The 26,981-nt window shown below is 35.7% G+C and overlaps 1 protein-coding gene across 1 annotated transcript in view; it reads left to right on the top strand.

Annotated features, from left to right (window-relative positions):
* The window catches only part of PREX1 (phosphatidylinositol-3,4,5-trisphosphate dependent Rac exchange factor 1), a 222,180-nt gene that overhangs the window by 159,226 nt on the left and 35,973 nt on the right, over window positions 1–26,981 (top strand). The window contains exons 12-21 of the mRNA XM_083358786.1: window positions 5,618–5,721; window positions 6,528–6,577; window positions 9,278–9,353; window positions 12,559–12,631; window positions 17,263–17,405; window positions 19,175–19,267; window positions 23,168–23,316; window positions 23,897–23,982; window positions 24,270–24,406; window positions 25,745–25,916. Coding sequence (XP_083214912.1) covers window positions 5,618–5,721; window positions 6,528–6,577; window positions 9,278–9,353; window positions 12,559–12,631; window positions 17,263–17,405; window positions 19,175–19,267; window positions 23,168–23,316; window positions 23,897–23,982; window positions 24,270–24,406; window positions 25,745–25,916 — 1,083 coding nt within the window. The remainder of the gene's footprint in view (window positions 1–5,617; window positions 5,722–6,527; window positions 6,578–9,277; window positions 9,354–12,558; window positions 12,632–17,262; window positions 17,406–19,174; window positions 19,268–23,167; window positions 23,317–23,896; window positions 23,983–24,269; window positions 24,407–25,744; window positions 25,917–26,981) is intronic.

Here is a 26,981-nt window from a genome sequence, read left to right on the forward strand (position 1 = left end):
ATTAAATATATATATTTTCCCAATATTCCTAAAAATAATAATCACATCAATATAATATTTCTTTTCTATCCAATCATTCTGGTTGCCTTATCATAGATCCTGTTACAGTCCTTATTTTAATTTGTTTCTCCCACCAAATTCTAGGTATTCTTCCTGGTTAAGATTTTTTCAAAAATTAATTACATTTAAAAATTTAACTCTATTTTCCCATATGAACCGTCTCACACTTTTACATTTCTTAAGGCATAGATAAAACAATGAAAAAAAAGAAAGGAGAGCAAGAGTAAAGAAACATAAAAAATAACATACTATTTAAAATATATCCCTCCTAAGCTAACATATATTTATTTCCTAAATTTCTTATTCTTTTTAACCATAATTAAAAATATGTTTAATCTTTAAACATTCCATTTAATACATCTAGTCATCTAGTCCTTTAACTCTTATTCAAAACATTTTTATTCATTATAATTTTCTTAAATTCAGTCACATTTAAGTATCTAAAACATTTCATTTATCTATGTCATTTCAACTTTTTATATTACTCATATCAAGAAAGAGAACAAAAAAGGGAAAAAAGCATACTATATTATTTAGGGAATTCATCCATCTTAGAATGACATATATGTTCCAAAACCTTTCTATTTTTTTAACCATATTCAAACAAATGTTTCTTTTTAAAGTATTCTCTCTGGTAAGTCCTATCATCTATTTTCTTGGTTTCCACTTTAGTCTTTTTCCTTTGCCCAGTATCTTTCTTAATCGATGTATTTTATTTATTTATTTATTTATTTATTTATTTATTTATTTATTTATTTATTTATTTATTTATTTATTTATTTATTTATTTTGCTGAATCAAAAAGTTTTTCTGTATGTTTGTAAATGTTGCTGTAGATATAAAAAGTAAATCGGGTGAAGTGTCTTTGTACAGGGCTTCTGCCTTTCCCACGTTTGTTGAAAATCTTTTTCTTTTTCTTTCTCTCCGCTTCTCTTATCATTTCCTTTCTCTCCGATGTTCCTGACATCTCTACAGTCCATTTTATCCAATCTATTTTCTTGTCCTCAGATTTATTTTGTAGTCTCAAGGGATAAGTTGTTTTTTCCAATTCTTGTGAGTTTTTTTCCCCACTAGGATTAAATAATGTTTCTTTGTTTTGTTAAGTTCCATCTTTAAGTTTCTATTCTATATCCATTTATCTATTTTATCTGCTCCTTCTCTGTTGTTGTTTTTTGGGAATTTTTTGTTGTAGAGTTAACTTAGAAATAGATTGATTTATATTTTCAAAGTTATTTTGGATTTCTTTGTGGTTTAAAGTCATTGTTGTTTGAATTAGTTGCAATATACTATATATCTCCTCCTGTGAAGTATTTATGTTTTCTTCATATGTTCTTTCTACATGTCTCTGATCCATGATGGCCAAGAATTTGAGTTTTTCCTCTTCCTTTCTTTTCTCTGCAAATAGCTTTAAAATCCCAATTAAATAGATATTTGTAATCCAAATAGTTAAAAAAAGATTTTATTTTCTGAAATTTATAATTCTCTCTTTGTCTACAGCCCAATTATTGTCTTTTTTTTGGTCACAGCTGGTCTTTGTTGTTAAAACTTTGAAGGTCACAAACACGGATTAGCTTTTCCCAGGTTTTGCCAAGTCTTATATTAAAGTCATAGCTGTCATAGTCTTTGTCCACCACTAGATGTCAGCAACTGTTTGTTTTTCAATTTCCAAAATTAGCAATTATCTTTAAAATGAGAGTCTTAACCATTCAAACAATTTTAGATTTATCCAGATTTAAATTTTAAATTTCAGGTTTTATATTTATTTCATTTCCATATATTTTGATTTTCCATAAAAAGATTAATTTGCCGCTTCCGTTAGTATAGGGGTGGGGCAGAAATCCTGCTCTTCCGTTTCGGAGGTATTTTGCTTCTTGGGGATCTTTTCCAGGAAATTAATGTAGAATAGAAAAGAGAATTCCTCACCCAGTTTCAAGCACGCTGTTCATAGCTGTGCTGTTAGTGCTTTAGGACTTCGGTTGCTAGTAGCCTGGTCTGGTTGATACAATATGGCCAGCCTTTCTCCTGTCGGGTTAGAAGGCATTCCCCAGGTCGAATGGAACGGCTGCTGCCATTCCAGAATTCCTGGAGCACCCTTCTTTCTTCATCGCCTCTCTGGGATGACTTAGACCCATTTAGGGTCTCCAGGCAGGGCGAAATTAGCTGCAGGGGTGCGGAGAATCTGCAAGCTCACGACTGGTCGCTACCGCGCAAAACTGGAAGTCCAAGATGATTCACTATTTAGTGGCTCTTAAAGTTAGAAATATATATTGTTGTGGATGATATTGAAACTTCAATACCAACCCTGTTCAGAGTAGCTCCGTGAAGGAGAAGGGCAGTCTCTAAATATGATAAATAAAATATTATTTTTAATAGTTCTCTGTAATTTAAGGTAAATGTTCGGTAAACCTCTTTTGTAGATCGTAAAACAGAAGAAATGCATTTGGCAGTGCAGTTCTTTATGCATATTCCTCAGCAGCAAATTCCATTATGTCTCATGGAGTTTATGACAAAAATGGGGACAAAACATTGCAGACTAACTATTTAGTCCTGTATATATCTATTCGGAAGAAATGCAGCAAAGCTACTTCCTGATAAGCAATGGTGATAATCTCTTGAAGTCTAGTTTGTGACATTGAATCAAACATTTACTTCACAAGTGCTAACCTTTAACCAGTGTATAAGCATATGTGGCAAACTGAGGGACCAGCAGTGTTTGTGCTTGGGGCAAAATGTTGATAACTCTGCTGAAATTTAAGAGTGCATCTTCCAAGATGACTTCAGTCTAATTTAGTGTGCACAAAGCTTATGTGGATTGATCAAAGTCTTTTTTTACAATGTACTCACATATTTTGACACAGCGATCTCAAAAAAACAAAAAAACAAAACCAGCCTCACTGATCCCTTCATATGTTATGTTTTTGCATAGAGTGGTAAAATTTTATGGCGAAGCTAAAATACTATATTTATTTAGAATTATTTAGAATTTCTAAATAAAAAAATAAAAAATAAAATATACCTAAGGCTTCAAACCTTACCAGTTTTTTTCCTTTGTTTCCTGTGCTGATCAACTATTGTAATAAATTGCTTACATATTGAGGGTTGCACATTTTTAGATCTAAGAAGCAGATGTTTACATACATATCAAAATGTGTCATTGAGCAAATGAATATGTTGAACAGATGCATTTGTTCACAGAGCCACAATTTGTTTTCCTCTCAGAATGCCCATGGGTAGCATAATCAAGACCTGTTTCCAGTGTGTGGAATAGCTCTCCAGCGGCTTGTTGGATGGGAGGACAGTCTCCTTCAACAATGAGTCCCAGAATTTGTTTTTCTCCTGCTGCTTCCCAATAACAGTATCAGTTTCTTATTTAAGTAGTTCCTGCTGCATCCTTCAGGTGTTCAAAGCTGGAAAATTAACTTCAGAGTAATGAGGCATTTTCTTCCTCAGGAATTTGAGTTGTCTTAACTGCTATGCAAACTGCCTGAAACGAATTTTAATGGGGGAGTTCTTCTATTAAATTTGACTGACATTTTTGATAATCTCTTGTATTAGTACACCAGAATTGCTTTTTCTAACAGTCTCAGTGGACAATGGTAGAAGATGATTTCATAAATTGAAATCTTGGAGAAGATCCATTTGTTTAGTCCTGGGACAGACAGCATCAGTTCTTGAGTATTCAGTGTAATCGATTTTCAAGTATGCTCTGATGAAATATTGAGCAGAGAAAATAATTAGAATCTAGCCTTTCTTTTAGACAATGTAATAGGAAAAAAAGACTTGTTCTAGCTGTAATTATGTAATTACATAAAGATATACTGCTGAATAATCTGCTACAGCAGAAACTTGGCATGACAATATTAACAAAGTTGTTGTTTCTCTGATACAACACATCTACATATTATATGTAATTGTCTTAATAATGAACTATTTAACTGATGGTGTCTTTCAGCCCTTTGTGGAAAGGTACCTCTCAAGCTAATTCAATGCCATTTTTAAGAGTCTGAAAGATACTGCAATATCGCAGGAAGCTATTGTTTGTCAGTGTAGGCTGGTATTGTTGGTAGGAGCTCTCCAGGGTTCCCAGCAGTGAAAAATCCATTGACTTCTGCAGCAAATAGCAATGAAGCAAAATTTCAATATATACAACCACCATTACAATACAAGCATAACTCACAGCATTTACATGATTGCATTATCATATGAATGTTGTCTTCTGCTTCTGCTTTCCCTCACTTGTAGATTTTCATGGCAAAGTCTTCCTCATACTTTATATCTCTTGACTGTTTTCTAAGTGAAAATTGCAGTTTGATCTGAATCCTTTCACACATAAACTGTATGCTTTACCGCTAAGCTGTGATCCCATTCCTATTAGCTATTGGATTATATCCAGTAATGGCTTTACCTTAATGCAAAAGTACAGTGTCTGATCCCCCAGGGCAATCTAGTGTCAAGCCCACTAAGTAGATCAGAACAGGAAATCGACTCCTCATGAAGGCTAAAACTGCTTTTATTGAGATTAGCTATAACAGAATTTTGCAGCTCTGGCAATGCTGTATCTCCTCCTCCTTCTTATTCTTCAGTAAATTGGGGAGGCATCTGCCTGGTAACTTAGTTTATCTTGATCTGGATTTTAAAAATATTTTTTGCCCAAGAAATGATTCCTGCATATTTCCATCAAGGTCAACCTCCTTACTTTTTACAGCTATAAAACTTTGGATGTGGTCTCCAGTTGGATTTTTGTATTATTATTAATTGTAACATGTAATATGAGAGAAAAAGCAGAAATGTAAATTGTTAAATACATGAATGGAGAGCAATTTTATTATTATTTTAAATATAAATTACTAATAATATCACTTTTATCTTAGCTACAGAAAATTTTGCAAATATACTTCTAGTACTATTCCCCCAAAATGTGAACAATTATAGTGGGTGTAGATGCAATGAATTGTGCAAGGAGAAATATGTTTTGCTAAGAAACAATTATCATTTAATACACTCTTTTATCTTTGTGCATAGGTGGTCCTCATTTAATGATCACCCATTCAATATCCAATCAAACGTACGATGTCACTGAATGAGTGGTAGTTATGACCAGTCCTTAAAGTTCTAGCCAGCACAATTCGCCACTGTCATGTGATTATAATGCAGGCACTTGACAAGTAGCCTGGATTTCTGACTGTTGCAGTGTCCCATGATTTGTGATCTTTTTTGGTAGTTTCCCACAAGCAAAGTCAATGAGGAAGCCGGCAGAAAGTCAAAAGTTGCAATCCTGTGAGGTCCTTGCTTAATTACTCATACAGTCCTCACTTTTTTTAACAATGGTAAACAGGGAGTCCAAGTACTGCCACTGCTAAGCAGAATGGTTATGTAGTGTCACATGTTATGACCACATCACTTAGTGATGGAAATTCCAGTCCCTATTGCCACTGTTAATTGAGAACTCCCTGTATCATTTTATAGTAACCAAATCTTGTTCAACAAATTATGGGTTTGGAGGACTTCATGCTGGAGAATGGAAAATAAAAGTTGTTTATTACTCTTAATGGTTCAGTTTCAGATAAGCACCACTTCAAAAACGAACAGGTGATGTACAGATTTCGTTATGATGATGGGACATATAAGCCACGGAGTGAATTAGAAGACATCATGTCTAAGGTACTTTTGATTTTGCTTGTAAAACTGTGGAAAAAGTATGTTCTAGCTTAATCTAGAACTTATTTTACATTGTTAACATTTTCTTTATCCAATATATTATAAAGAATCATTTTCCTTATGCCTACACCAACCCTTTCAAACTGCATTTTCTGTAGAAATATGGAATATATAAGATATTATTATGATTGATTGCACAGTCATCCAGATATTTCAACTGGATTTAGCATTTTTATCCACCTATTGCGTCCTTCCCCAGGACCTGTGATATGCAGATGTTGTTTGGTGGCGTTAAACATCTTTTGCAATTGACTGATGCCAATTTTGTCAGGGCTAGTGATGCTCAAGTGGTGTTCCAGATTTTTTGGAATTGTGCTCAAAATGCCTATTACTATTAGTACTATCTTTGCTTTCTTTTGCCACAGTCATTTTACTTCTATTTGCAGGACTTTGTTTTTTGTTATTACTACTATTATTATAATTGATGAGGAAATAGCATGTTTTACAACCAAATAGGTTTCAGTGTCTATTCAAGTACAATTGAATGGAAGAGTAGACATAATTAACTCAGTGTCAATTGTGAAAACAAAATAGTTGCTTTAAAATATTCTAGTACAAGAAATTTTAGGGAAATTGTGAAATAAGTAAAACATTTTTTACTTAAATGTTTCTATTTTATTTTAATTCAGAGGGTGAACTGTTATAGTGTAAGTCCCTCAGCAAGGCAATGGTTTACTTAGGCTTACTGCTGTTCTAACATTTTAACCTATATTTTAGACTGTAACCTTATCATTTGCTTTTCTTTGTAGGGTGTAAGGCTCTACTGTCGTCTGCACAGTCTGTACACTCCAGTAATAAAGTAAGTTCATTATTATGAGATCTTCATACTATGTCTCACCTCATTTGGAATTTTATCCCTTTTGTTGTTGTTGTTGTTGTTGTTAGCTGCGAAGTCGTGTCCGACCCATCGCGACCCTATGGACAACGTTCCTCTAGGCCTTCCTGTCCTCTACCATCTGCTGGAGTCCATTTAAGCTCACGCCTACTGCTTCAGTGACTCCATCCAGCCACCTCATTCTCTGTCGTCCCCTTCTTCTATTGCCCTCAATCTTTCCCAGCATTAGGCTCTTCTCCAGTGAGTCCTTCCTTCTCATTAGGTGGCCAAAGTATTTGAGTTTCAACTTCAGGATCTGGCCTTCTAAAGAGCAGTCAGGGTTGATCTCTTCTAGGACTGACCGGTTTGATCGCCTTGCAGTCCAAGGGACTCGCAGGAGTCTTCTCCAGCACCATAGTTAAAAGGCCTCAATTCTTTGGTGCTCAGCCTTTCTTATGGTCCAACTTTCACTGCCATACATTGCAGCTGGGAAGACCATAGCCTTGACTATACGCACTTTTGTTGACAGGGTGATGTCTGAACCAGAAATAAATTGTTTTCAATTTGGGAGAACTTGTCTTCCCTCTTAACTATGTTTTCAGTTAGTTAAGACTATGTGACTGTGTTCTACTGTATTGTCTCTTATAGTATAACCTTCCAAAGATAACTTTTTTTGGTATACTGAAACATCATTGGATGATTCTCTGTTTCAGCTTTTGGATGAGTACTATTGGTTGGTTAAATAACAGACTACTATATTTTTCAGAATAAACCACTGGTAACATAAAGTAAAAGGGACGCGGTGGCTCAGTGGGTTAGGACGCTGAACTTGTCGATCGGAAGGTCGGCAGTTTGGCGGGTCGAATCCCGAGTGCCGCGTAGCAGAGTGAGCTTCTGCCCACCTAGCAGTTCGAAAGCACGTAAAAATGCAAGTAGAAAAATAGGGACCACTCCGGTGGGAAGGTAACAGCGTTCCGTGCGCCTTTGGCGTCTAGTCATGCCGGCCACATGACCACGGAGACGTCCTCGGACAAGCGCTGACTCTTCGGCTATGAAACGGAGATGAGCACCGGCCCCTAGAGTCGGAAACGACTAGCACGCATGTGCGGGGGAACCTTTACCTTTACCTAACATAAAGTAATAAAGTCTGTTTAAAAAGGGGATTGGAATTCTAGTTTTTGAAGTGGACTTCTAGCTTCTCATTTTTCCTAGAATGCATGAATGATCATTCCTTGTCATCTTAGTACATTTTGGCGCATAGAAGCATCTTATGAACCATAGCTATGCTTAATTGAAAACTCTTCTGTCCTAAGGAACAACAGTATTCTAAGAAAGGGGAAGTGATGCTTTAAAGTGTGTGAATGAATATGTGTGTTGGCTATATTTGTGCTCATTTAAAAATAGTTTGAAAGTCAAACAAAAAGAAATAGTCAATTAGTCAAGGAAATAACACTGACACCGATGCATGGAATTAGTGGTGGTATTTTGATGACATTAGATTCAACAGCATTAGTGAGGAAAACCTGTAGACAGAGTTAAAAGAGGTATCAGCCTAGAATCCTTATGTAGCCACAAGCGAACTAAGTTTAACTTCAGTTGATTTCTATTGACCATTATCTAACTTCAAGCAGGTGCTAACCATTAGTTGAGAAGATTCCTGTACATAGGCATGATTAGCAATAAATCAGTTTAATTGGACTGTCACAAGTGGATCTGATAATTAACAACCAAAATTCATGAATTATCATTGCAAATTTTGGAAAGATGAGTGGCAAATAAGGTAAAACATGATTGGGGATAATTCCAATATGATTGGTCCCCCAAAGAGATTTATAGCTCTCTGCTGAAACATTTATAAAATGAGAGTTAATATGTATAAGACTGATGGGAAATATGGTAAGGTTTGAGAAATACATTCTTAAAGGAGCTTTAGGTCAAAATTGACTCCCTCTGGCTATTTCAAAAGAGTTGCCACAATTAAATATATTGATAATATAAAATAGCAGTATTTTATAACTTAGTAGCTTCCAGATGTAATATGGTTATCACTTTAAAAATTGCTAGCCAGCATGGTCAGATGGAATTCTGGGAATTACAGTCCCACAATATAGAGGAGACTAGATTTGAAAAGGCTGTATCAGCCCTTCAAGGTAGACCAGATCTTGTATTCTTATTTTTATTGCCCTGTACACCACCCTGAGTCCTTCGGGAGAAGGGCGGTATATAAATCAAATAAATAAATAAATAAACAAACAAACAAACAAACAAATAAATAAATAAATAAATAAATTTGAAAATCAGTGCTCTGTGGGTCAGAACTACTTTAGTTGTAACAGCAATAGTAACAGAAACTTGCAAATCTAAATGTGCTTCCCTCCTCCCTCCCATTATCTTTGTGTGAACTAACAAGCAGCTTGTCTGAGATACTTTGTTGTCCTGGGCTCAAGCCTCTTTTATCTGATGGTTTCCTTGGTAGAAGCTCGTCTTCCTATCATTCCAGGCTATCCCCTCTCCGGTTTACAGCATGCAATCAAATATTTAAACTATAAACTGCAGAAAGTCTAGAGAAAAGTGGTTTTCTTTCTGTCAATTCTCTCCCAGGTTAAAATGTGGTATTGACGTTTTAAAAATATGTTTTGCCAACCATAATTTTTAACTATCTTCTGATTTTCTTTTCTGATGTAGAGATAGAGATTATCACTTGAAGACGTACAAATCAGTGATCCCAGCAAGTAAACTAGTGGATTGGTTGATTGCTCAGGTAATGAGATCATATACATGTTGATGTTTCTCTTCTTTGGGTTCAGCCTCAACTCTTTCACATTTTGTAATGTTATTCCATAGAATTATTCCACACAGTATTAAAACATAAACTGTTGGAGCCTTTGAAGTCCAACCAGAAGGACTTATTTGGTATCTGTAAATATTGAATTTATCAGACGAGATGAAATAAGAATGCTCCAGATTTTAACTTTTTATGTTCTAACAACATAAAAGAAGCTTAATCTAGGTGGGTAAATAACAATTCTAAAATAATCCCCACGTGCCTTGTTATTCCACTGATATTGCATGGACTTGACTTTGACTTAACCTATACTTTTAATAAAAAGATTTAAGATTGAGATTCTAGTCCACTAGTACCCTGTGCTGACACTGGCTAACTAGATGCCTTTGAGAAGCTTATAAGCAAGATAGGAATCCAAATACAGCTGTTGGTATCCAGATACTGCTCTTGTGAAAGAAAAATGTCAGATCTGTTATCAGAACACTGTTTAAATTGCTTTTTATTGCAGAACAATTACTTGTCTGGAACAAATTGTCCCCATTTAATCCTATGTTAGGATACTAGAGTTTCCATTTATGCTTAGATATCAAGTATGCAAAATTCTTTATCTGAACATCAAGAAGTGGTCTTCCTATTTTATTATGGCCATTCTTTTTCCATTTGTATTATATCCCCAATTATGAGGAGACAATTTGAGAGGTTATAGATTCAATCAACTCTTGACTTGAATGTTGCTGTTTTGCAAAGGGTAATATGTGAATCTAGTTGCATTATTAGCCATGTTTGTGTCACTGTTTTTATGTGCTATTTCTTGTAAGCAAAGCAGATTCCCAAAGGCTAGCTTCAGAACAGTGTCAAACAGATGTCAGTTTAAAACTCATCTGGGGGTAAAATTAGATGGTGGCATTTATAAATTCACTGTAATAACTTTCTAAGCAAAGAAGCCATGTGGCAGGATGTTAAAATGTGAAAGGTGCATGTTAGGACATATAAATAATAATGCAATTAAAAAGTTGTGAAATAGCGTTGATCAGCACTTCCAGATCTGAACCTTTTGCCCATTAAAAAAAGGAATTTGCTTATTCTGCACTGATAGTGTGTGGTTGATCTAAATTAAAAATAGTTTGAAACTTCTGTATACATATTGTCTAAATTGTGCAATCCAGTCACAGGTTAAAGCAGTTTCTGAAAGAGGTGTTTCTCAACTTTGGCAACATGAAGATATATGAACTTTAAATCCCAGAATTCCATGCTGGTTGGGGAATTCTGGGAGTTGAAGTTCACATGTTTTCAAATTGTCAGAGCTGAGACACACTGTATTAGAGTTACCAGATTTGAGTTGCAGAAATCCAGATAACCACTCAACAGCAAAGTGATATAGGCAACTCTGCTGTCATCTAATGGATGTTCAATTTTTGTGGCCCTGATCTGGTGGTCCTATCATCTCTTAGTTTCCACAGCTGCTAAAAGTACCTAGTGCTGGAGACTGCCTTTCATCAAGAAAACTTTTGCTATTCATTTCCAATTAGTACCTAATTTTTGATGTAACACCCAGGGACAAAAACAGAGATTGACATTATCAAGTTGCTTTGTTTCCTTTTTCATCCCTGGTGCAGGATGAAAAAGGGAACAATAGGCATAGGGCAAAGCAACTACTTTATAGACAAAAGATAAGCAAAACGAAAGTCTTAATTTACAGATCTTTTTCTGAGATCATAAGATAAGAAAAAGGCTAGAAAGAGTATTGATAATTATAACAGCTAATTAAGGGCTTGGTGCATATAATAGTGTCATCTTAAAACTATTATGTAGTGTAGACTTACTAAAGATCTGTTTAGTAGTTTTCACAAGACTCAGTCTTTGCCTTGCTTGGTTTATTGTCCTGGGTGTGAATGAGTTGCTAAGCCAAATGAATCTACTTTATCCTATTGCTATTGAAAGTTCCTGGCCATAATTTATCCTGCAGTTGGAAACCATGGAGATTTGTCCATGTATAGACCAGGAAGTGGAACAGAAGTGCTGCGTGTTCCAACCCCTTGCTTAGCAGACAGAGTTATCCATCTTCCCTCCTTTGTTCCTTTCTATATTAACTTTGCTGGGCAAAGTTGTCTAATGAAAAGGAAAGAATTTGCAAAACTCATAACTAAGGCTTCCCTCCAAAGCATTGATTAGTTTGACTTAGGAATCCAAGGAAGGCAGGGTCTTCAAGCCAAGGGCAACATACTGAATATCTATGTTACTTGTTTTCTATGTTACTTGTTTCTATGTTTTCCAATAAGAAATTGTGTGTTTTAGAGTGGGCCAGGAACTGCAACTACACAGTATCCATGAGCCTTGTTTCTGGTATGATTGAGAAATGAGAAAGTATCTTTAAGTTCAAGTGGAACAGAGGGGAAATATATTCCAGTGGGAATTATCTTTTGCTAAAGAGAGGAAACTACACTAATAAACTTAGAATTGCCCAACTCTAGTTGGAGAGGCTCATATGAGCTGGTTGCCATATGGAGCTGAGCCTATATAGTTCCATTCCAAGTGGCCACCCACACAAGTGGTTGAGCAGATAAAATGGGGATCTGGCACTAAAATAAATGTGTTTCTTTTTTTCTTCCGCTTTCTTCTTGTCAGCCAAAAACACCTATTACATCATTCCTAGAAATATTAGCCTGAATACAATGAAATCATATGACTGAAGCTGTGTGTATTATTTTAAGCAGCTGTTTCTCATGGGGCACCAGACATGATATTTCATTGTATTTATACCCTATTAAAACTGATATTTGAGAACTCTGAGTAAGGAATCATTTTTACTGCGTTTTCTTTCAGTAGGTTCTGCTGCCTTTTATTCTGATATTTTATGGAATGTATAAATCAAAGCCAGCTATAGATGGCTTTGATTATATTGCTAGTAAAGAAAGCTTCTGCATAGACACAACTGGCTGCAACTGTGTACTGTTAAAAACAGCTCCTTTATGAGATTCTGGTCTTTGTCCTCTCAAAGCTTGAGGAAGACAAAAGGTACTACATTTAGGAGTGAATGGGATTTAAGTCAAGGGAGTCCTGCTTTAATTACTTCAACTGTTTCTTTCTGCTCTGTTCATTTGGGAACTGGGATCTAGTTGTGGTAGGATTGTTTGAATTACGATTTGCCCAGGGTGTAACATTTATCTTTTCTTGTTACTAGGGAGACTGTCAGACCAGAGAGGAAGCTGTGGCACTGGGAGTTGGGCTCTGTAACAATGGTTTTATGCATCATGGTAAGCCGTTAATTCCTCCTTTCCCTGACCAATTAACAAGGATTTAACTTTGTTTCTTTAACCAACAAATGTGATCAATTTTATGACAGACTTTTTTAAATCAAGCACCCTCTGGATTGCATCTCCTTGAATCACAATCCTTTTCCCGATATATTTTAAAGGCACTGCGGTGGGAATAGTTGCTTTCAATAGCTACTAAACTGGATTGTTAGGCAACAGACAAGCCTAGTTATTCTAGTTGCTTTCCTTCTGTGTAAAAATAGTAAAATTCTGGCAAACAATCTTTTTAAGATAAGAGCTACGTTTGAAAAGCAGAAGTAGTCATAGTTAAATTTAGTGGAGTCAGTGCATGTCTCCTAGTGAGGGAAGCAGCTTAAAATCTAAGTCCTAGGTTTAGTTACTCAAAAGTAGGAGACAGAAGCAACACAGAATCTCACCCGATCCTCTGATAGGAAAGTATCTCTTTCTTAAAATTAGATGTTTGGAAGGGGTAAAGACCTTTACTTACCCCTCAGTTCTTCACAAATCAGTCTTCAAATGCTAGATTTAACAAAAATATTTGCAAATAAATTACAGTTCAGATGTATCATTCCATTGAGTCAGCAGCAAAGAAGATGGGAATTGTAACACTGAGGATGGGAACTATATTCCCTCACTCCCTATTCCATCTGTCTGGATGTGTGCAAGTCACAAATCAGCAAGAAAGTGAGGCAAGAGAAACAAGAAAAGACAATGAGAATCCTTGCGTGTTAAATGAGTTAATTGGGTTATGTACAGGAGAGAGCAATAAGAGAAGAGAGGTTTTAGCTCAACTGTAATACGATTCATTTAGCTTTGGCTTGATGTATATTGCATGAACCCAGCCTTTGTGGTATATACACCACATTTTATAACTTAATGTGTTTTTCTAGCCCTACCAACTGAGGTTAACTAAATGATGGGTTAACCAGAGTATGGCTTTGTGTGATATGTAAAACTAGTCCAACCTGTGAAGATTTGAGAATTGGTGGGAAAGAAGGCAATCAGTCCATTTGTTGATTATTTTGTTTAAGAAATACTTTTGAAACAGCTAACAGCTTGTACTGGGGTTCATGTATTTTCCATATAAAATGAATGAATCAATAAATAATGATTTTTAAAAAAAAATTATTAAGATGTACACTTATGGCTGCAAGGACAATATTAGCACATTTGAAAAGAGGTACTTTACCAACGATATCAGACTAGAACTTTGAGAGTACACAGTAATGGCAAAAGCAATAACATACACTCACATAAAAGTCTAACCCTATTTAAGTAAGAAAACTTCCATACTTGCTATATATTTTGCAGCAAGGCAAATACAAATATTTAAAGTATGGGGTTTTTTTTAAAAAAAAATTGAAATCAGAAGCACATAAAAAAGTTAAAAATCTGCAAGTATTGGAGATCACACTTGGCCAATAAAAAAATCTATTCTAGTGTACATAGAGTGCAACAAATGGAAGTTAGAAACTAATATTTATAATGTTTAATAGTTTTCCCCTTTTTCTTTTGTATATTTAGCATATTTAGTAAATTCATACTAGCTGCGTATTTTACATACTTGTCTCATCCAGCTCCAATTAAAATCCTTACATCATAAAAACAATTTAATAGATGTTGTTTTTTATTGTTAATGTCTCATCACCTGAGCACTAACATATCCTGATCACTAACTGTACAATTTGGTGCTGTAATTCCTTTGTTGGCTTATAGCAGGGGTGTCAAACTGCCAGCCTGCAGGCCAGATGCATCATAACAAAACCGCACCCACCCCATTGTCGGCAATGGCAAAAAAGTCATGATATGTCACGACACGTCACGTGACACTACAAGTTTGACACCCCTGGCTTATAGATTGTATGTTTCTAAATCATTTTCTTTTTCTTTTTTTTTCTTTTCTCCTTTTGCTTGCTTATGTTCATTTTTTTCTTCTCCTTATTTTATTAAAAATAATAAATATTTTTAAAAGAATTAAAAATATAAACAATAAATAGCACAACTCTCCATCTGGAACACAAACTCACCAGGGATATTATTGGATAAGAGAAGTATATTCAACTTGGATTTTACTTCCAAGGTTTCTCTGTATACTGATGTCTTTCAGTGAGCAGCAAAGGGTCCATGAAATGAAAGGCAATTCTTCCACACACATCAAGAGTCTTTCTTTTCTTTGTTTGCGCTGCAATAAACTAGAACTACAGGAAGACACAACAGCTTCAGATTATTCTGGCATCTTTTCAGGCAGCTTTAATTAATCTAATTTATTTTCCACTTCTCTGTAAATTCTTGTCCCAATAACTATTGTATTCTGGGCATTTGAAGGAAAACTAGGAAAAAAAAGAAACAAATTTAAGAAATACTGAGAGCATTTCCTAGAAATCCAAATTCTTTGAACCTCCTCATGAGCAAACTGGCATTTATTCTCTTACCATGTTCTTTTTGAATTAGCAAAGATACTTTATAAGCATGGTTTTACACAACGTGCCATATGTATACTTTAATAATAAACTAAAGGCCCTTCCCCCAAAGAATTACACGTTATTAATGGGATGACCATTTACATCATTTTTGAGGTTATGAGAACACTGATCTTTGCACTCCAGCACAGTTTCCAGCTTTCCTCTATGGCCTTAGGCAGGGACATTTCCAATTTATGCTGTGTAACCTAATTTATCAGAGGTGCTGGCAGGCCTTCTGGTGAATCATCTCCTCTACTCTTGCAGCCATCCCTGTATTAATAGTAACAGGAACAAAGTGCAGGGGGTTTCATGGATACCTGCGCTAAAGGTTTTTAAGGCATCAAGGTAAATATCAACACTGGACCTTGCAAGGGCTGTGGACATTACCATTTAACTGGTGCTGGGTTTGAATGTTGGAAATTGAACCTTCTCTGTCCTTTGTTTAGGTTTGGTTCCATTTCCCTTATTAGGTTGTTTTGGACTCCCTGCTCTACCATCTATGTAATATTTTTCATTTATTCAGACTTCGGGTTTTTCCCACGCTTATTGATACCCCGGTCTCATGGAAGGTACTGTTTGGGATGACTGAGCTCCCATATTCATTGCTGAACATGAGAAATAGAGAAAGTAATTTGTGCCTATTCTGTATCAGCCTATTGTGAATTATTTACCATAAGAGGAGTTAGATTATAGTCCCCATAATTTGCAGGTCTAAGAATCACGACAATGATAGTTCAACTTTTGCTCAGCTTTGGAAAGGCTACTATCTTGCCAATATGGAATGTCTAATGAAATAACTGCAAGAAGGGGCAATGTGATACTTATTTTGGTGCCTTCAAGTCAAACTCTTGGCAACCAAATGGCCATTTTTGCAAGTCCATGCAGTTTGCTTGCAATATGTCTATGGAGATTCTCAATCATCCAGGTCGCAAAGATGCTTTTCCAAAAGGCAAGTGAACTTCTTGCAATATTTTTCAGAAGTGGTTTTCTAATGGTGCCTCTTTAGGGCTAAGAGAGAGTGACTGGCCCAAAGCCACCCAGTTAGCTTCATACCTAAGGCAGGACTAGAACATGTGATTTCAAGCTCAACCACTACACCAAATTGACTCTCCCTATACAGTATGATACCAGTTCAGTAAGACCAGTTAGGAATGGTTATGACCAGTTCAGTAAATCTGAGTAAACTATAAAAATGGGTAATAAGCAATGCATCTGTTTATTTCTTTTATATATCTTTCATAGATAATACTACTTTTGAAGCTATTAGTATATGACCTCCATATTCAAACTGGGTTGATGCATTTCAGACAAGTAAATGACTTCAAAAGTGCTGAAGGAGAAGAGCTGCAGCTGAGGAGTAAATTTAGCACTATGTCCACTTTCAGTTTTTCATGGAGTGGGTTGGCCTCACAATGGACCTATGTTTACCAATTGGAATTTTTCCAAGCAATGGAAGAAAAGCAGCCGTTGTTTTGTGTCCTCCCTTGGATATTTTAGATTCTGGGTCAGCAGTGTAAAAGCCAGGCTCATGCCTAGCTGCAGGGACACAGTGTCAGACATGATGCAAAGAGAACAACTTCTTCCCATTGGGGGCTAGCAGAACACAAACCATCAATTTATAGAGTTGGAAAATGGGGAGTGAGATAAGGAAAGGGAAGGAACTGATTTAAGCCAAAAACTTGCTTTGAACATTGTGTTTATGTTGGAGGAATCCTATTAATTTCACACTGAGTTTTTCTCTGTAACTATAGTGTCAATTGTCTCTTTTCCAGAAAGAAACATTGTTCATTTGATTTAATTTTTTGAAAGCTTTTTCCCCCCACCCAGATAGGACAAAGCACATGCTTCTGGAAAGCTTTTTCAGAGAGTTATCTCAGGATGTAACGTAATGCCTTTCAATGAAAAATGTTCCTGTTCATGGACATAACCCAAAGTTTAGCACCCAATCCCAGACATTTAAGGAAGAGGGATTCTTTAGAAACCAAATATAGCTATATGATGTTCCTGTTGGTGATTTGTTCATAGACAAGTGAACTTTAAGACTGCAATGACTGACATTAATTTCAGACTGTAACTATATTTGTGGATTCATATAGATTTATGAAAGTAATGGCATGTTTTCCTGCTTTCCCACTTTTTGGTCTCAAGTACTGGAGAAGAGTGAATTCAGAGATGAATCTCAGTACTTCCGTTTTCATGCTGATGAGGAGATGGAAGGTACAAATTCCAAGAGTAAGCCTCTGAGAAACGACTTCAAGCTTATTGAAAACATCTTAGCTAAAAGTCTGCTGGTAAGAAAAATAAATTCAGACGAATATATTCAATTCTAACTAAATATCTTGCAATTCTGACACATTGTGTACCAGTTAATCTGTTGTAAATACAAAATCTCATATTTGGACCCTTCTAGAGAGGTATTTTCAACTGCATCCCTCTGTGAAAAAAATCGAATGGGTATTTCACATAGGTTGAGGACTATCCTATTATGGGTTTCACTTCAGAAGCCAAGAACAATTGTACATTTTTCCACAGAGGAATAAATTGCGTCACTTGGCCTATGGGAATTGATATAAGAGACCCGGTTTTGGGAAGAGGCAGAAATTAATTTGTTAATCTGATTAAATTTCCCATCGGTGTGGTTTAGACATGAAGAAACTGGCATTTGTAGACAGCATAAACCACTGATAGTTGTCTCTTAACATCATCTAAAGTAGCTTACCTAAAAAAATAGTTAACTTTAATTTTTTTCTAAACCAGGCCATTAGCACCTACATAAATTTGTTAAATATGAACTGGCTTATACACCAGTGCATAGTGCTTTAAGGTGGAGAATCCTCAAATTTATGAATAGACTTTTATTAAATGTTATAACTACAGAGCGATGATTCTTCAGGTGGATGAAATATTATTGTACAATTCTGCTAAATGTAATGAAAAGCTAGATGGATATAGAAATACATGCACAAATGAGCTGAGATTACATTTAATACTAACTTTGTGGAACTGTTTTAGACTGAAGGGAGTTTAAAATCAAAGGTTATTCATACTGAAATTGTTTTATATTAATTCACCAGTATATCATACTTAAAAATATTTTGCTCTGGTCAACATCCCAACATGCAGTGCTGAGCTTATTTCCACATGAATTTTGTTGAATTGTAGTCATAACTTTGGAAAAAGAACAGAAAAATCATTTGGTACATTTTCAAATGGTTCTAAAATCTTCTCAAATAAAAATCAAGTTGATGAGTTTCCTCATTAGATTGACTCTAGAACAGGCATGTCAAACTGCTGGCCCATGGGCTGGATGCATCACACCAAAACCGTGTCTACCTATTGCCGGCAATGGGGAAAAGTTGTGCAATGTCATGTGACGTCGCGAGTTTGTCATGCCTGCTCTAGAATGTAACAGCTAGTAACTACCATTTGTTCAGCATCATTGTAACTTTTAACAGTTGCTGACAAATGGTTGTTAAGTAGGATACCTGTAATTAATACCAGGGAAGAACAGGCCTTTATCCAAAGATCTTAGCTAAAAAAAGGCTTTTGCAGGAAGTAATGTTTCCTGATATAATTTGGATTAAGAACAATCCTAATCCATAATTTGATTAAGACCCTGTACAAACATGAAATTATCATGCCTACTATTAGTTTAGTTCTCAGCATCTTTTTTCTTTGATCTGATCTGCATGCCAGTCACTGTTTTGAAGGCATCAATTATACCTACTGAGCTGAAACAAGAAGCAATTAAAACTCTGCATTTCTACTAGTATGGATGCAGCTTTCCTTAACAAATCACTTCAGTAAAAACTCTCCATCATTCAGGAAAAAAATGAATAAAACTATATCACTAAAGGCTAAAGAAGAATATGATTCTCTGAGTTTTTAGTTTACTGATTTTGTAATGTAAAGTAATGAAGAATATTTTGTCTTCAGTTAATGTTGAAGTTTTGAAGAAAGAATTGAAATAGCAAAACTCTTTTTGGAACCAAATCAATTTTTTTTTGCAAAAAAAAATCCCTTTCTGTGTTAAAGATTTTATTTTTTAATATGGTCCTAGGTTTTTCCAGAAGAGGATGACTATGGATTTGACATAGAAGAAAAGAACAAAGCCATTGTGGTAAAGTCTGTTCACCGGGGTTCACATGCAGAGGTAAGAACTTGTGATTTGTAACCCCAAATAGATCTGCAGAGTTTCATGTGTTTTAAAAAATGGTAAAACGCATAGCACTTCGAATGCCTCATTCATTAAACTGCCTTGGTATAGCGAAAGGTTTTGCATCGTTGGATCTAGCATTTTTGCAGAAAAATTCAGTGAACTGCTGTCAACTTAGTACACGTCAGGTATGTTGGAACTAAAATTTTGTTCATTTCCCAAACAGTAAGCCTTCATATCTGAAAGGCATCAGGTTGTGAATGTTGGTTGAAGTGATCAATAAAAGCCCAGAGTAATGTACCCTTTTGCAAATGTGAAGCTATTTGCTATGAATCTGCATTTTGATCTTCAAACATTGGAAGTAGTTTGCCTTTTTTCTCTGTGGCAGAGCGATTAATATCTTAGGGGAAAGGATTAAGATCAGGAAATGAGAATCAAATGAAAGGGTTAACTCCACAACCCACCTACAGAGCTATTTCCTCATTAAATTGATAGCCTTTATAATTACTTTGAAGTTAAAAATAAAATGCTGCAAGAGATCCTGATCACCAGCTTTGCATGAAATGCTTATAGGGCTCTTAAGAAAAAGAAGTGTGACAGCTCAAAATTAAAATACTATATATGGCAGCAATAATCGTTTTCTGATGATCATAACACTGATAATTGAGAGTACATGCACAGCAGAGCATTTGAGATAAGAAAGACTCCCTTGAATCATATTTAACTCTTGATGATTATACGGACATGTTTATGTAGTTATTTTAACAACAGTGTGGAACTGGTTGGCTATCGCCTTTTTCCTGCAACTTTTCAGTCTAGTGTACCAACTCTTAAGATTGCCTAATAAGCTATCCAATAGCCAGGTCTGACTTGCTTATCTTTTGAAGTTCAGACAAGATCAGCAAAGTGCTGACACCTGCTGGACTTACATTGAAAAGGTGGAAAACAAAAATATAAAATGAAATTTAAGGTGCAGCATATGTTGAATATCTCAGCATGTAAGGCCATGAGATGAGTATATGTATATGTGAGATGTTCATTGAGGAGACAATGAAGGTGGACAAATAAGCCCTCTTTATGACCAGCACTATTACACAGTAAGTGAACTTGTGCAGTGCAACTCTGGTCTAACTGTATATCTGTTTACTTCATATCCTCAAATTACTCAATAAACCAAGGAGTGTTGTGGTCTGCCTATAATCCAAGGAAGGACTCAGATGTTATGTCTATATTCAAAATACAGATTACCAAATAACAGAGGATTAGAAGACCTCTAAGGCATCTTAGAGGTCTTCTAATCCAAGCTCAAACAGGAGATCCTATATCATTCCAGATAAATTGCTATTCAATCTCTTCTTAAAAGCCTCCAGTGATGGAGCACCCACAACTACTGCAGGCAACCTGTTCCATTGATTAATTGTTCTCACTCTTAGGAAATTTCTCCTTAGTTCTAGGTTGGATCTCTCTTTGATAAGTTTTCATAAGTTTAATTCTTGCCTTGCCATCAGGTGCTTTGGTTGTCTCCCTGTTTTTTGTGACATCCTCTCAAATATTGGAAGACTGCTATCCTGTCACCCTCTAGTCCTTCTCTTGGTTAGACTAGACATACCCAGTTTTTGCTACTGTTCATCATATGTTTTAGCCTCCAGACCCCTAATCATCTTTGTTGCTCTTCTCTGTGCTCTTTTTAGAGCCTTAACATCTTTTTGGTATTGTGACCAAAACTGGATGCAGTATTCCAATTTCATAAAAGGGTTAAAAAACTAACTGTGAACACCTGGAGGCCATGAGCTTGGGAAAATGTGATCTTTGCTATGAAACTGAGCTAAATTATTTGTTTGACTATCTTGAAAGAATGATATTCTTTTTACTAATCTAATCATTTCAAATGCTGAACCAAACCTTAGATTCTCTCCTTGCATAAGTTACTTGACTATTGCTCCCATTGGTCTCTCACGAAAAAGTCCCTTGTTGACAAGAAATGCTTAGATGATGAGATGAATTATTTTCACACAGAAGGAAGGAATTACTGGATGGTTATCTTTTCTTTTGCTAAGCATGCCAAGACCTGCTTAGATTTTCAAGGGCAACATTCTGTATCCTAAACTGTTTCTGTAAATGATTGTGCTTGATCCACATTCTACAACCTATTACCCTGAAGAAAGACTGAACTACAGTTCCTATCTGAGTGGGAATAATGGGAGTTGTACTTCAATCCATCTAGAGGTTGTTTGGCTGGAGAAGGTTGTGCTTGATTATGTATTTTGTCATGATTAATGATACCTGCTTAGAAAATATTTTAATAGCCGAACTTCTCAATAAACCATTGGCTGACAAATCAGTTTCACAGGACAGTCGTCTATTAAAAGGTTTTTTTGGGGAATAGAAAAGAGTAGAGGAGGGGGAAGGAAGTAGGAAGGTTGGAGGAAAAGAGGAGGAGAAGTGGGGAGAAATGGGAGGGGAGTGGTGAAGGAAAGAGGAGAGGAGAGGAAGAAGAGGGAAGTAGGAAAGAAAGGAGAAAGGGAGAAAGAAGGTAGAGAAGAGGAAAGAGAGAGAAGGAGGGTGGATACAGTGAAATGGGAAATGGACAAGCAGCACCCATACTTACGAGTATGTATTTATGTATTGCGGTATATTTGTTGATTTGTTTGTGGGAGAAATGGCAAAATAAAAATAAAAATTTTGTAAAACAAGAAAAGAAAAGGCTATCATTGCACACAAGTGTGTTTTTTTTAAAAAAAAAAGTTTAAAAAACGTTCCAAAAAATACTTTTTGCTTTCTTTTAAACTTTTCCTATGAATCATTGGCTCAATTGTCCATGATTTGAAACCTTGTGATAACATTTTATTCAATTCTTGAGGTCATTAATTGTCTTTTGATATTTGCATCAGGCAAAAGTACCAGCTAAGTGGGTATAAATCATTGGTTAAAACCTCTGATGGCTTGATGCTGTTCAGGTTGAAGACTGGGAGCTATAAAAATCTTGGTGATATTTATGGGATTATAAATGCCACATTAAATAATGTTTATTGGCACTATATGACTAACAAGGGAAATGAGATATGGATTCATTTATATAGTCTTTTGCACCTCAAGCAATTCAGAAAACATATTTGAAGTCCAGTAGAAATTACAGAAAATGTAGTGGATGCATAATTGCATATTATATTCTGGAAGTTTGATTGTTTTGCATAACTGTGGTTATGGTGACCATGAGCCAGGAATCTATTTATGACTGAGAAAAATGTTAGGTTTGTTTGTTTTTTCTCTAAAAATTCCAAAATTCATTAGAAAACCTTGATCATTCTTGGTATCAAATACAAAGTATTTTTTAAAAATACTCATACTGTTCTGAAGTTAATTGAGGCAATTTTTTGAGAAATTAAACAGTAGTTTTCTTTAGCAACAGTTTGAAAGTAATTTTGTAATACTAATCTCCAGAATTTGTTTTCTGTCTTCACACTCTTAACCCCCGGCCCTAGTATTTCCTGATTATTTTCCAATTAGGTCCATCAAAGCAAATCAGTTAACAAAGGAATGTCAGAACATATTCCATGAATATAGTGTGTTGTCACAGTGTATGTTTTAAGGCATAGTTCCTTCTGTTCTTATTCTTGAGAGCCCTTTTTTGTCTCATTGCCCCAGGGATAGCAAGAATGTTTTAGAGTATACCTAATGCTTTCTTACAGTAGTCAGACTTTCATTACATCAAAATTTGGTCATTTCCCCCCCACAAGGTTACCTGTTTATATGTTTCAGTTCTTGATAAGCTTTCCAGAAAATAGAGATCTCCAAAGCAAAACTTGGGGAAAAGACATACTAATTAACTATCTTCTGTGTTCTAATTCACACATGTAATAGTGTGGCACAATTTGTAATATTTATGCATCATTTCAGATGGCGGGCTTGCAGGTTGGTCGAAAAATTTATTCCATGAATGAGGATCTTGTGTTCCTGCGTTCATTTCAAGAGGTCGAGACCATCTTAAACCAGTCTTTCTGCTCTCGGCGGCCTCTTCGACTTCTTGTGGCCACCAAATCTAAAGAGTAAGATCCTAGAAAAATATAGCCATGAGATGGTTCTAGTTGTGGGAAGCATATTCCAAGGGAGATAGAGAGAACACATGTGGATATGGACATAATAGATTTATAATCTTGTGCCCTCATTCAGAGACCAAATGTAACTATAAATCTAGATTCCAAAAGCATGACTCATTGTCTTCTGTTAACCATAAAAGAGACTACACAAGGTTTATCCAATGAGTCTGATTTAATAGCTTAAACATATGCTTGAAATTGAATTAGGGAAAACATATCTTTAACCATAATATTTCTCTAATGCAACATCTTTAGTATAGAGCTTTCTGATAGCATGTTCCTGTTAATTACGGTAGTACTTCTTTATTCTTTTATTTCACTTTTGATAGTCTGTTGATTTTGGTAGTCTCACTTATAATAAACAGCATACTAGGAGCTGTGATTCATTTTTGACTTTTTAGTCAGAGAATTCCCTATAGAATATACCCCTAGATCTTCAATTACATAGAATAACTTAAACAGAACATAATATCCATCCCTTGCCAGTCAAGACGTTTTTCTTATATATCATTCTCTTAATTTTTGGCAGGATTATCAAAATTCCAGATTGCAATGACACGTTGTGTTTCCAGATATGTGGAGAAGCACCACCCTATGTCCATGCTGTGGGGAGAGGTAAGGAAAGAATATTTACATGTGTCTTGTTGATGACACTAATACTTGTTGATAACATTAAGCTGTAATCTCAAAAATATTAACAAGGAAATATATTTTTAAAAGAGGATTATTATTATTATTATTATTATTATTATTATTATTATTATTATTATTATTCCCACAATCCTAACATGATTATTTTTAAACACATTTTACCATGTGTTTTTTATATATTATGTAAATACATCATCTATCTATCCTGTTATTGAGAAAATCTGAAGAGATTCTCCTGTCTGCCCTTTAAGGATCAGAAGCAGCAGCTTTGGGACTTCACCCAGGCCAATGTGTCCTGAAAGTAAATGGAAATAATGTGATGAATGAAAATTACACTGAAGTTCTGGATCATTTTTCATCATACAGGAACAGGCAGCAAGAATTTCTGGTGAGTATGTAGGTGTGTGAAGGAAGGGATGGGTTTTCTTACAGTGTGTTTTCTTACAATGATTTGGGAAGGGAGAAGAGGAAAAAGAAAATATCTCGTGATGAAAACTAATCTGCTAAATAAATCCTTTCTTCAGCTGCTCAGAAATAAAAATCCTTATATTTTTTCAGTCAGAAGTATTCCAACAGATACAACAGATAACTTCCCTTTTAGTTTGCAAGGATAAACCCTGCTAACAAAGCCCTAGATTTGTTTGTGTTCTTCCTTATAAATTAAAAAAGGGAAGCTTTCCTCCAGTTGAGATCAACTCCTGGCAATGTACAAAGACAGATAACAACACATACAAGAGGTTTTGATTCAGGAATGGTTTGCTATTGTCTTCTTCCAGATGGTGTAATGAAGAATATTGGCTGTTTTGTGGGAAGGTGAAGCAAGAGAACAAGGGAAAATGAGTACAAATGCAGAAGGCTTGACTTAGTTTCTGTAGGGGTTATACAGTTGGTTATTTATGTCTTGGAAAAACCGTCAACATTGTAGACTAAGCCAAGTCCAAAGATGTAAAGGAGTTTCTGAAAGATTAGCATTCAGACAGTCATCAGCAGACATATAAGGGTAAACCCCAAGTCTTTAACTTTGTAGAAAAGGTAAAATCAAAAGTCAAAAAAATGAAGCAGCCCAGTGTGATGAATACTCAGATAAGCAGGAAACAGCACCAGATAAACAATCAAGAAAGAAACAGTACCCTAATCAAGGAATCATTATGGGACAGATCATTTCCTCACCAAGATTGCAATACACAGGTAGTCCTCAACTTACAATTATAACAGCCTGCACATGACATCTGTAAGTTGTGATGGTCATAAATAGAATTATCCACAAGACTGACCTACTCTTACGACCCTTTTTACACAAAAGGCAGTATTGTTAAGCCGCAGTTAATAGCAAATGAATGGTTCACTCAGACCAGTTTTTGCCAAAAACTGGAATTAAATGTTGGCAAAAGTGTGGGATGCTACAAATGGCTGTAAATGCCAAGTGCCTGACATGTGACCTTGTGTGTGTGGGGAACAGCAATTGGAATTTTGGAACTCGGTCATAAGGTTGGTCATAACTTTAGATGGTCACTAAGTGGCCAGCTGTAAGTTGAGAAATACCTGTAAATAAGTAGGAAACTCCACTAATGATGTTACCTAGTCTCCTAATGAAACCTCTGCAACAACACAACCAAGCTAAAAGAAGACAAAGTCAAGTCAGTATACCATGACACATAACCAGTAGTAAATCTTCTATAAAGCCAGTACTTGGTGAATTACTCTGTTATTCCTACTTTCCTGAAAGGGTTTCTACCAGTGGGTTTACAGAACGCATGAAGATGCTGAAGAGGAGAGAGCTCTTCAGGCAGCTTCAAACTCATACCTGAATGGAAGTCATTCAGAAATGCATAAAGGAAACCTCTCAATTGAAGAAAATTCAGATCTTGATCCCCTTAATGACAGCCAGCAGGAAGAAGGTATGGGAAAACTTATTCTATGCTAATGAAGCAAGTGACCTGAGTAAGCTTTCTTTTCAAAAGGGAGCGTCTCTTTTTGAATGATGAATTACGTGCTTTACATTCAGAAGTTTCCAGTGTGGGCATTGCCATCTCCCCTTAAGAAAGAAAGAAAGAAAGAAAGAAAGAAAGAAACAGAGAACTTCTAACCACTCCAAAGAAAGTAGGCCCCAATGTAAAGTAGTTTCATATGTTTGAATTATCTCTCAGGGAATGGTGTTATGAGAAGAAAAAAACTACTGATGCAAGGAGAAAAACAATTATATATAATTATTCCAGACACCTGTGGATTATTTGGTAATAAAGTGCTGAAATTGTTTGCAAGGGACTTTTTTTATATATTTCCAGTCAGTTTAGGACCTGTTCTGGAAGCAAATGGAAAAATAGTATTATCTTCTGCTGGTGTAACACAGGCCTCTTGCTTCTGTACAAATGTGAGACAGTAGCAAGAAATCGGGTAGATCAATTGCACACTACAGAAAATCACTAATCTCCTGGAAGTGATGGTGGAGGGTAATTGATTTGGTAGCTGCAATGCCAAGCCACAAACCACCTAATTACATAGTGTCTTGGCATGTCCACATCTGTCATATTGAGCAATGTGGTTGTGGTATTTTTAAAAACAGAATTATTGTAGTCAGCGTGCCACGTAAGATGCCAGCTCAGGCCTGTCTCAGCTGGTTACCTAAATTGGAAGTGATATACTTGCCGCTGATCTGTGGGATTCTTAACAAGAATGCTGTCAAGAAAAGGGCTATAACTATGAACCAGATTAAAAAAAAGAAGTTTATTCAAGACATCTGACCCCTGTTTGATATTTTGTCTACGTGGCTTCCCTCTGAAAGGAATTACAGAGCTTCACTGAGAGCAAACTTTCTTATTTACTATAAAACCAAATGTTTACCAAAAAGGGTTATAATCCACCCAATGTCACCCTTCATAGTTGGGAGGCCAATTTTTCATTTGTGACAGAAGAGGAGGAAAAATCGATATAAAACTTTTAAATTATATATGATAAACTTTTAA

This window comes from Vipera ursinii (genome assembly GCF_947247035.1).
Source record: "Vipera ursinii genome assembly, chromosome: 3".
Lineage (NCBI taxonomy): Eukaryota > Metazoa > Chordata > Lepidosauria > Squamata > Viperidae > Vipera > Vipera ursinii.